General features: G+C 39.0%; 1 protein-coding gene across 16 annotated transcripts in view; it reads right to left on the bottom strand.

Annotated features, from left to right (window-relative positions):
- Positions 1 to 12,161, bottom strand: part of hth (Meis homeobox homothorax) — a 650,834-nt gene that overhangs the window by 174,544 nt on the left and 464,129 nt on the right. For 9 of the 16 annotated variants that reach the window (XM_022058903.2, XM_022058899.2, XM_022058897.2 and 6 more), the window contains one exon: positions 9,391 to 9,513. In XM_022058903.2, coding sequence (XP_021914595.1) covers positions 9,391 to 9,513 — 123 coding nt within the window. The remainder of the gene's footprint in view (positions 1 to 9,390; positions 9,514 to 12,161) is intronic. The other 7 variants (XM_087348669.1, XM_022058908.2, XM_087348668.1 and 4 more) reach the window with 1 other exon arrangement.

Below are 12,161 nucleotides of genomic sequence, written 5' to 3'. Positions count from 1 at the left end.
TGTGGAGATCTTCTGTAGAGCAGGAGACCGTAAGATTTAAATGCACAATTATTTTTAGATTACTCACTTAAGAGCGTTCTCACGAAAAGCATTGACTAAACGTTTGTGGCTGCGAACATGAATGGTTCTATCAGCCACTTCATTAAACATGACAAATCTAGATGCTTTGCCAAGACTTACTGAATGCAGACTATGATACTGCCTGGCGTATAAAGAGTTAAGAGAAAACAAATGGTAAAGTGAAAAGCGCCAGAAATTTTCTTGAACAACTTAAAAAGAGAGAAAAGAAACAGCAGAAAGGCATCACAAGAAATAATCAATGTCATATTTCTTTCTGACAGTCGCTAATTTGGAAGGCCTGAAGCACTGGTAAAGAAGTTGTTTTGTATCAACGCAACATGGAATTATAATAGTACTTCAGACTTCTATGAATAAATTTTGTGAAAGTGCAAGGATATTAGGCCTAAGGAAAGTGTTTGTTATGGAACCGTCAATAAGCGCGAAGTTTTGCTGTAGGAATAAGTCAGAACTGAAAGCGTACTGGAGGCCAACATTACGGTTCGTTCACGAAATATCTAACTGTATCCTCTCCCAGTTGTTCGATTGGCCTGTTTAGTTCTGTGCCGTCTTGGAACACATCTAAAAGTAACACCAACTGGGTAATGCAAGTTATACAGAAAGCGTATACGCACGACTGTAAAAAGCAATCGGAAATGAACATTCGCCCGTGGAATCGCCATTGGAAGTCATCATACGTCTCTCTAGAAGTAATTTTCAACACAAAATACCAGTATCTTATGTCCAACGAAAGATTCTTAAAAGTGAACTATCTTCGTTTAAAGAACTGCATTACAAACTGGCATACTTTCATGGACTGTGATGTGGGTTGTGAAGCGGTGTTGTCTCGTATGTGGTAACCACCTAGAAGACGGCATGGCTTCAGAATCAATAAGACCGCAATCCGTATGATCACCGCCATGAAAACCCCAAGTCTCGTAGATATTTTCGATTACGAACAAAAATAACTAACAACTTCGCAACTTCGCTACACGTTCTTACTGGGACGCAGACACAGATTTATCCAACCTCTTATTAAAAAAGACTTAAATCTATGATTGGAGTCCATAACTGTGACAGTTGAAAAAGCTGTTTCAGTTCGGCTTTTCTTGAACTGTCACACTAAATAAAATCACAATTCATTGTGTCTCTGTTGTCACGGCCTACAATACAGCGGCTCATTAATACCAGCCAATCACGGGATCTAAGCTACCAGTTTCAGAGCATAAAACTCGTTCATTAAACAGAAGAAACATGCCAAATGTATTTACACACTATACGGCGCTCCGTAATGTACGTAATTCATGTTTGTAGTCTAATAACGCTACTCCAAATGATTTGTGACATTTTAAGAAATTACAATAGAGAAGCTAAGAGTGGCCAAAGGACGGTATTATCACAATGGTTCAGTTAGGCCAATGATCTCTCGTGTTAACTAGTCTGTATTCAACGTGATAAAACATAAACCAAGTTTCTTACTCGAAGTTTTTAAGCATAACTCCAACGTTTCTTCAAAATGCAACCTCGCGGAAAATATTGGGCAGCCCACTTTAAAAGTAAAAATATGGGGAAGAGAATGCACAAATTACGCACGCGATTACGAGACTTTCAGTGCTGATAGACCGAGAAGACACTCGAGTCACGAAGATGCATTTCAACTGTCTGCAATATTAGAACCTTCCCGTGTCTACGTGGGCTGAGATACTGCATCAGCTTTAAACGCGCCCGAAAAATGAAATCATCTTGACCTTCCCCATTCCCCTCCTAAACTACTTTCCAAGGGAATAAAAGAACTGTTAATTAAAAAAGCACAGGAAAATAAAGAGGGAAGACTTTTTCTTACTTCTTCTGCTTCTAGTCATCTGCAGCTTTTCCTAATATTCGCTCGTGTCAAGTCCACCGAGAATTTCTGCAATTGACGGCCCGGAAAATGAAGTGTTCGTCTGCTCCCTACACAACTCCCTCATTCCCTCTCCTTCCCATCGCCGCCCTCCTTTCTGACTTCTCTCTCATCTTATTCCTTGTTTCGTTCCATGGAGTGTCTCTTTCCATTATTTCATCATGTCATAAAATACCAGTTATGTTCTTTGTAAATGCAGCGTATGAAAATTCGACTTCCTTACAGTGAAATTTCGGATCTGTAATACATATGAAAAGAATCAGAAATTATGTAAGTTTATATCAGCATAAAGGACTGTTATACTTCAAACGTTCGTACTGGACCGATTATCACTTACTATGGAAGTCTTTCACAAAAGTTTAACTTAAAACCCCAGCCAAATGCAGGTATATCTACAACAAATTGGAGAAATTTACAAATGCATCAGCCTGAAAGTTCGCTATAATGAGAATAGTTTAATGTGTCTGAGGAAAATTTGAGCTTTATCTGTGTGGCTACATATCTCTAAATAACTCCCAGTAAAAATAAAGCTTTGTTTGTTTCTCTACTGGCAAAAACCTACGTTCCTGCTTTACTAAAATTTAAATAAATGTAGACTTAAACAAAATGCAACCAATAATAATAATAATCTCATATGTTACTCTACATGATAAAAAGTCCATGATGTTTATAACAGTATGAATCGTTACGTAAGTATATAAACAATTTCTTCTGAATTTTAAACATAATCAGTAACGGTGTGGTTATTCATTACCCTATGCTAAACTCATTTATTACGTTCAACTAGAATGCGTGTAACGACACTTCCACGCCCCTATACGTCTACACATGCACTTTTGACGAACTGTAAAAATATTTACAACATAATTTGCTTATTTAGCTACTTTATAATGTACTTTATTAACTTTCCTATTATTTATACATTTGTTATTTCAGAATTGTAATTTAGAAGTTCTTCCCAAATTAGGTTTACAGTTTCATAAAAAACAATAAACCTGATGTTTATAGCATCGTTGTCTTCTGTTTGCCCAGCAGAGTTTTGCATCCACCTTATTTACAAGCACGCTTCTGAGTAAAAATAAAAATTAGCAAGTGTAATAGTAATCCTGAAAAAAACAGCAGATGTCTTCGGCGAAGAGCGGGATTCCCAGTTCAACAGTGTTAACACCTCGAAGCACTGTTGAACAGTCCCCTCTTCCTATTTTGATTTAACCTGTGTCGAGTTTAGCGACAGGCACTTGCACATAAATACTGTACGACGCTTTGACTACAGTTTTATTCACAAAACACCGCTGCTCAACAATCAGTGTGAGATCCTGAAATGTGGGGTTTTCACTGTCAGTAGTCACTCTCGCAGAGAGTAGTCCATGTGACGAAACTTAACAAGATTTACTCAAACACCATAGTACCAACCAACATGTCCTTTTTTTTCCTATCCCCCTGCTTTTCATGTTTCCTGGCCTTTAACAGACCCTACCGCCGCTCAGGTAGGCAACACACACAACACATATCGGCAATCAATAATGCAGTCCAAGGGCAATGGCACCAACTCCTGCTACACAAACAGCATTAAGCTAACAGTCTAACAGTCTACCAGCCAACCCACAAGTCCGTCCATCCACTCGCCTTACCTTTGTATCAATTTCAAACCACCGGTATCCCAGTCGTACGGGTTTTCAGGTTCCATACAACCGCAAAGGGCTAGCACGCCCAGTCTACAAAACTAACAGCAACTTTGACCTTCTATCTTCTACACTTCGTCATGCCTCTCACTCACACATCTAGCATCATTACTTTATCGCTACGCAAATTGAGGACCAGCTCATTTCACTGATAACATATAAACCTCAGGCATTATGCTTGAAATAACAAAAATTAAAGACACTCGTGGCAAGTCTGAAAAACGTACCTAAACTCAAGAGGTTTTTAATACGCGAAATAAATATCTGGACAAGCGAGATTTTTATATAGTTCAACACCAAAGATGTCTTTGACAAATTTGCACAACTGCAGGTACATTAAATGTTACAACTCTTAAACACACACGCTGATAGGAGCAGAAAAACGGAAGCCATCTCAGAGAAAGAGAATTACTTTAAATTTTGAACACAAAATTCTTGTAGCTTACCAATTAAGTACCTATTTTTTGGAATTATACATAAATTATCAATGGCTAATCCATTCCAAATTCTAGATGTACTTACAAACTGCGCATGAGAACAGACACCACAAATGTCTGCATACGTCATTTTGTGGTCAACACACATTCTATATATTTGTGGTACTAAAACAGAGAAAACTCTTGGTTCAGCAAAACCTCACAAAAAGGTTACTGACCATCCATTATGAAATGGTAAATCGATTTTAGCTGTACTAATGACAGGGGATCCTGTATGTAACACGACAACAGCGCCCCTGATGATGGAGGCAGGAAGCACCTCTGAAACTCCTACCAGTCTACACAACAAAACAACCCTGAAGACAGCCATTTTATACTTGTTACCGTGAGAACCTGAAAACTCACTGGTTTCATCCGAGTCGGTTAGGGACCATTCGCTGGCTCTCGTAATGAACTGACGGTGGCCATAAAAGATACGAATTTATTGACCTGCTGAGTAAATATTTGCTCTGATATATGGAATTAGTTACAGTTGTGGAATGCTCACAGCAATGAAGGAAGAGCACTGAGGTTCGCAGATTCTGCTAACAGTTTTCAAAGTTTCTGCGAGACTCAACTTAATACAAAGTTTGAGAACGAAAAAACCGCAGAGAATTCCTTTCAGGTAACGCTGCGTTGTCTTGTCTCCTGGTGCAATGATACGTGTAGAAGGAATGTGCATGACGCCACTAGTCAATGGTAATGGACTAATGCTAATAACAATAGAATTTGGAGTGGTTGCCCCGAGAAATATTCACGGTAACAACAGCCACTTGCTGCAACCTTCTGCTTCGTCATGGCGGTAACATATTTCACCTGACACGACTCAGGTTGGTCCATGTTTCTCCCTCGGCGATACTTTGTTCCTCCTCCTACCAACTCTGAAACCACACGTTTGATGCAGGCTGTGTTCCAATGACATATGTTTCGAATAAAACAATAGTTGGACCACTAACGTTACTGATCGACTGACTATCGAAATCACTCACGCACAAATTAAATCCGAGAAGTATTTAAATACGCACTTCATAGTTTATACAGACTACTTATTATTATGAACTGCATGGAAGAAGAAATTCCCTGAAATTTGTCTGCTTTTATGTACTCGTGAACTCAATTCTGATTTGTTAACATCTTTCCAAAATACTTATTTCCTTACTAGCATCTAACAATTCAACCTCTGTGTCTTTACGATAATTGTTTTCTTCCAATAAACTGACATTATCAGCAAAAGCTGGCCGTTCAAATAACACTCACAAAATGACAGAAGCTGTGTAGCGGTCTACGTCTAACTTCTCTCCGAGGTTACGTTAACATTACATAAATAAAAACACAAATGTGATAATTCTAAACCTGAACAAACGGTGGCACATCTCAACTTCTCATACCACTTAATTTCGTGCTTAATTCAGATTAAAACTGCGCCTATTACATTTTCCCTCAGGAAACAATAAATAACAATAAAATCGAAACAGAAATGCGCTAATAGATACTGTGCATGAATAATGAAGAGAGAAATATAAACGACACGAGTGAACAGGTCACATATTCGTCCATTGCTCATGCTGTTTTATGAGTTACCGGCACTGCAACTTTGAAGTTACGAAGCAGACACACTGGAACACGTCCTGCGAGCAGAATGCCAGACAAAGGCAACTGAGAGTGAGAAACGCGGTCGAAATTCGAGATCCTTTGAAGCAGACCACGAGCCGATCAAGACAAAGGAGGCCTCCATTAGACAGCAAGCGTACGTAGAACTATCATATGTACTGCTGCACTGTACCAGACATACTTTCAATGCTTGTAGGATGGCGTTTATCTTGCACCTTTAATATTGCAAGTGGTTCTGGATCTTACATTAAACAGAAACCCTGGAAAAATCGATGTTCGTTTTCGATTTGCAAAGCCGTTTGAACTTGTCAGTAGATATCATCGTTTTAACCCACAAAAGCCAACATGGATCTTCACATATCTCACATCGATAACATTCCATTCTACCCACACCTCACACAGGACCATATCGTAAAATTTATTCTACTAATTATAATATTAACCTTATCGTCAAAAGAGTCGTTGAAAGTCGCAAAATAAAATGTGCTTCCCGTATCAATTTTGTATCAGATCTTCATAGAGTTGTAATAATAGCGAATTTCAGTAATCTCACAATTTACTTGTGCAGTCCGTTCTCCTAGTTACGAACAAATTAAATTTATGTACTAAAGCAAATCGGAACCAAACCCGCCCCTTCAGAGTATCTATAAATGTTCTTGCCGCCTTAACACTTTGAGACAATGGGTTGTGGGTTGTATCGGATACCGTGGTGTCAACAAATAGTCAGGCTCTTTTATCAACGTCGTATCAGCTGCATATTCGTAACAAGAGTGTTAAGAACATCGGAGCAAAGCTGAGATGCTTCTGATGCAACTTCGGCAATGCGTCCATTACATACTGCATTCAACGTACGTTCACTTTATTAGGATCAGCTTTCGGCTGGAACTGGATCTCGGGAATAAAAGTGAAAGTAAAATAACATCACCCTAGCTCGATCCCCCATCAAGACGTACAGGGGAGCCGAATAAATACAAATGAAAGGGAAGTTGACCGGTACCGAATTTCTCTTTGTTTCCGTGGAAAGGACACAACCAGTCAATCCTGAGCCCCCATCCTTCGCCTTCAACGTGAGTGATGGCGTTCTGCTTCTCCAGACTGTTGGTACCAACGTAACAATTATATTGGAACAGGGGGCTCTCTCTTCCAGTATGATGTAACAATACCTCCTAGCCTCAAGTTCCATGGGAACCAATTACAGGGTTGTATGTGGGGGCGTGATGGATTGCCCAATCAGAGGGTTTGTTAGAAGGCCACGTGACCCTCCAGGCTCTCAGTTTTTAGAGGTCACCGGCATGTCTAAAGAAACGAGAACTAGCACCCCAAATGAATCGTTATCTGAGAAAAGAGGCTGGATGAGGGTTAATATTTCCCTAAATTACTGTATCTCTTGTCCTTAAGGGAGAATGAGTACCAAATTTCGTTGCGAGGGATTTTGATTTGCGGAAATCTATTTCAATTTTAGTGTAGCTTGCCAGTAATTGATTTAACATGACGAAATTCATACCTCAATGGAGTCCAACTTCATTCCACTTTAATGAAAATGCTATTATATTAACTATCACTTCAGAAGATCACACAGGTCTGTGTATAAAGTATCTGAAAAAGGTGTGTCTTTAACCTCATGCGTATTCTTCGATATTTTCGTTCGTTTGTTAATTTAAAATATATGTTGTTTAACACACGACGCTTCAGAAGCTGTCTCTGCTCCCGTTATCACGCAAAATCATCCAACCTAGTCAGTTGCTTTCATTGGGAATAACTAATCTCAATTCGCGGACCATAATGTTTTCCATACCTGTACTCGTATGCTGGAATGGGAAAGAAAATTATTTCTGAAGCACTGTCTCAAATTGTAGTACAAAGTTGGTCTGATTTTGATGTAGGCCTACAAGTGTGAATCAATAGGAAAAACTACTTGTGTGTGTACGAAGGACATGAGATGGAAGATTCATCTATACATTTAATCGTACTGTATACGAGCCAAACATTTCAATAAGACGTGCTTAGGTAAGAATTTTTGCGATGGTCCAAACAGGCCGGCTACTCAAAAGGTGATTCTAATACAATATCGATTATTTTGCCAATATCCTTTCCCATAAGGTCACACATTTATGTACAATTACAATTTCCATGCACTTTCACTTCATACTGAAGCCGTGTCCCCATTTCTTCTTCTGCTTCACAAAATCGCCATCATTTGTTTGCTATCTCTGTCCATCGCCATATTTTATCGTGCGATTTGTTAGATAGAGAAACCTACCGTTGTTCTTTGATGTTTAAGCGAAGCTGAAGCACATGCGCCAATACATGTTGCCATGGTTACAAGGCGGGAATGCGGGTGGTTTCCATAACAACCTCATGAGCTGAAGATGCATGCGCGCGCTCACGCTACCGATGTTCAAGTTACTAGACCTGCGTATTGTATGCTGCAGCACCACCAGGGGCTAGGGTAACCAACCAGTCTGCTTAGGAATGTGGCGAAGAGGGAAGGGAAAAGAGAAGGCTTGGAAAATGCGGATGTACTGAAAGGAAAAGGGGGGAAAACGACATGCAAATATTCAGGAAAGTAGACATCCAAAATCATGTGTCCGATCGGCAAAGGAAAAGGAGAATATTGTGATTCTTAACAGCATTGATCTTGACGCGGTTGGTCTTATGTGCAGAGGTAGGTAGACTACTAACCTGTCGGAAGAACATACTGCTTCCACGTTCAGGGTATCTACATACAAGTCCAGACGGCGTTACAATCCAAAAGACCAAAATCGACATCTTCACCGCCATGAATATCAATACTTGCATAGAACGATTTAACCAGTAACGTGTACTTTAAACTTCACTGATGGATTCTGCTGTACTTTTTCTGAATTAAACTTATATTATATAGACTTCGATTAACACAGCATAAACAGGAAAAAACAAGTAAAATTTTCTGCCTACTTAATAGAACGTACAACAAACTGTGTTCAATTTAATAGTGATATATGAGATCTACAAGTGTGTAGTTGATCCATGTCGTTAGGACAAATATTCTGCATGCTCAGCAATAGCATTAGACTATTCTAACTTTAATAAATTATTCTTTAAAAATATCCTTATACTGAATATTCATATGAATATCAAAACTATGCGCTTAGTCCACATTGTTCGGTATCGACAGTTTGCGGTGGGGTGTCTCGATGGAGCTGCAGTCGCTAACAGGCCCACTGCCCATCTCCAGATAATACATGAGTGAATGTGGGTCAGCGGCGGAATTTTACTGGCAGGGTAAAACGAATGACGCAGAAAAAACAAACTATTCGAATGCCACTTTGTCGTCCACAAATCCCTGGGTGCAAACTTAGGCCGACTGGCTGAGCTAAGGCACAGCCCATGTTGGATGGGAAGTTTAGTAACAAAATATCTGTCAATATTCATTAAAACTTCTGTTGGCCTATAGACTGAGCTATAGATGTTCAAAAAAATAGCAATTACGACAGATTTTTACAATTGCAAAATATAACGTTTGCCCATCTCTTCACATAAATGGTGAGCCAATCACTGACAGGCCTTGTCAGCAGGCTGTATTGTAACTGTTAGATATCGCATGCATTTATTGGTATAGCATGCCGTGATTAGCAGCGAGAACATTAAATAAGGGATAATGAAGAGTTCTGGAGAGACGTACCATTGTACTCACCGGGGCTGCCCAGGAAGACGGACGAATACAAGACGCCCCTGCGGGTGTCGTTCGCCGCCGCTCGCGCGTCCGCTGGCGAGGGCCATTCCCGCCGCGTCGGGCACCACTTCCCTGCAAACAAACAAATTAACAACGCTCTGTACAAACAAGAGAAGAGTCCGTCACCAGAACCCAGAACCAGAGAGAAACTGGCACGCGAGCTGCATATGAAAACACACATAAAAATCACACCAACTTGCAATTCAGCGGCCTAATATTTCCCTCAAAGACAAAAATGTATTGTGATAGTCTATAAACAGGTATCCTGGTGTTTAGTATTCCGCGTTGTATATGAAAGGTACCAGGTTCAAATCTCAGTCCTCAAGACTGCAGATTTTTCTCGCGTCTCCACGGCTCCACATGGCAAATTCCATAACAGAACATTAAAATAAACCACGATCGACAGCTTCCACATCCCTCCCGATTTATTATTCTTTAGTAATTACATCATTTCTATTCTGAGCTACTAACGTCGTTAAAATATATAAATAAATACATTTTTGTAAATGTTTCTTCACTTTTAACTGTAACTCATGCCACAGGGCACATTTATTTTTTCTGCATTCATAACCCGCGTCACTTCCAGAATTGCAACACAGCAAAATTAATAATACTCAACGCATGTAATTCAAGCACTCCATTTCCCCCCTTCATTTATTCAAATACTAACAGGGAAGTCCTTTAAATTGAAGGTTAATGTAAAATATTTCATGAACAGAACGTTCTTTTGAAAACCTGAACGTAAGTCTATCAGCCTAATTACAGTTGTGCCTATTCAAAGTAACACAAAATAGGGGACTGCATACTTAGTACTTCAGGTAATCACATAAATAAGAAGAAATGAGAGATATGTAGCACGCATAAAATAAAATAAATGCAAGTACGGTGTAGTCGGAACACCTCAAGGTGTGAGACCATATGGGATTATTCGTAGGCGTAAACGAAAGGATAATATTAAAATTAGATTTAAGGAATAAATAGTGACAACGTGAACTTGGGTCATCTAGCTCAGGATAAAGTCCAGTGGCGGACTCTTTTAAATACGATAATAAACCTTTGGTTTACATAAAAGCAGGACAATTTCTTTGAGCATATTGACCACCATTAGCGTCTCATGGTGTCAGTTAATAGGTATTAACTCATACCGATTAATGTTCATACTTAACGGGCACTGCCAGCATGCTACAAAAGATGACAGATTCTATCATTCAATCCTATTAAAATTTACCCTACTATAGTACTAAATTCTGAATCATTAAACGCGTGACTACAGTACACTTAAAAAAAAAGAATACAACGTCGCGGGTTGCATGGGATGCATCGTCACTTTCAAGAATCCCTCGTCAGTCTTCACTTCGTGCGTTAATTGATTATAATATATTGGTTGCAAAGAGTGAATAAAGACAAGTTTAAAGACCGGTTCTGAAGAGTTCCAGGAAATCCAAGGCATTCCTAAACAATGAGTCAGCTTTTAAAAGGTGGTATCACCTCCTAACAAGACCAATGGCTATAATCGGAGAACACGTAACATTGATGGACAATGCCCATACGAATCTAAAACAACGTACGACAAATCTGTATTCAGCAACGAAAGTCTCAAATTAAACCTTCATACCATAATCGAGTAAGTGATAAACTTAGTAGGATTTGAGGTTTTCACGGCGGTGAGTCGGCAGATCGCTGTCTTCTGGGTTATTGCGCCGTTTAGTCTGGTAGAAGTTTACAAACATTTCAGAAGTCCTTGCCGAAACGTCAGTAAACTTCTACAAGACTACACAGAGCAGCATTATATTATACCGATCTCGTAGAGCCATCTAACATATACGGCATAACGAGAGATGGATTCGGGTGACTGGTCGCCATTACACTGCGTTCATGTTATAATTTCAATATTGAACCCAAGACATATTGAACAGTACGCTAACAACTAGACCACGGGAACGGTTCTATGTTAATGTATTTCCGGAAGTATATTTTGTAAATTAATTATAACGCAAATAACGTTTAATGAACTGTGCATTCCTGTGCTGTTCACTCTTGTTAAAATAAATAAATATTCTCTACCTTCCAAAATTCTCAAACTCAACAACTTTCCGACACAAACTGAGGGCTAAAGTAGTTTTAATTTAAAAGGATAAATATAACTTAACATTTCAACTTCATTTGCTTTGTTGCGGTTACCTTCAGACGTTTGATTCTTGTAAGATGGCTGTGGATCTATCATTTATCTTCTCGCATAGTAATTATACCAGAGCTCTTTGTAATGTTCGACACATTCCAGCTCTTTTTAATTTTAATAATTACGCTTTTCAAATGTTAATCTAAAACGTTATTTATATGTGTATATTGCTTTCCTTTGTGGCTACAAGATAATTAGACCTTTGTCAGTCTGTCTTCTGTACTTGTGTGTTTCTAGCAGTGCTATAAAACGTTATGTTCGCCTCGTTTCTTTATTACGATTGGAACCCACAGCTGTGTGATTGTTAAGTAAAAGTATCATTACAATGGGCGGTACGACGTTCACTTGTCCTCACATCTCGTAATACGGTTCAAAGAAGCCGGATGGCTACAAACCGACTATTATACTGTTATCAAACATATGCCAGAAATATTCAGCAACATCAGGTTTGTCGTTTTTATAAACGAATCATCTAACATATATATAATTTTAAAATGTAATAATTAGTTTTTTATCCAACGCATCTATGTCACAGTTTGCG

This window comes from Zootermopsis nevadensis, unplaced genomic scaffold (genome assembly GCF_977971745.1).
Source record: "Zootermopsis nevadensis isolate Lab colony 2312 unplaced genomic scaffold, Znev_1.0 Znev_ptg000013l, whole genome shotgun sequence".
Lineage (NCBI taxonomy): Eukaryota > Metazoa > Arthropoda > Insecta > Blattodea > Termopsidae > Zootermopsis > Zootermopsis nevadensis.
This window is presented reverse-complemented; position numbering and strand designations above follow the sequence as displayed.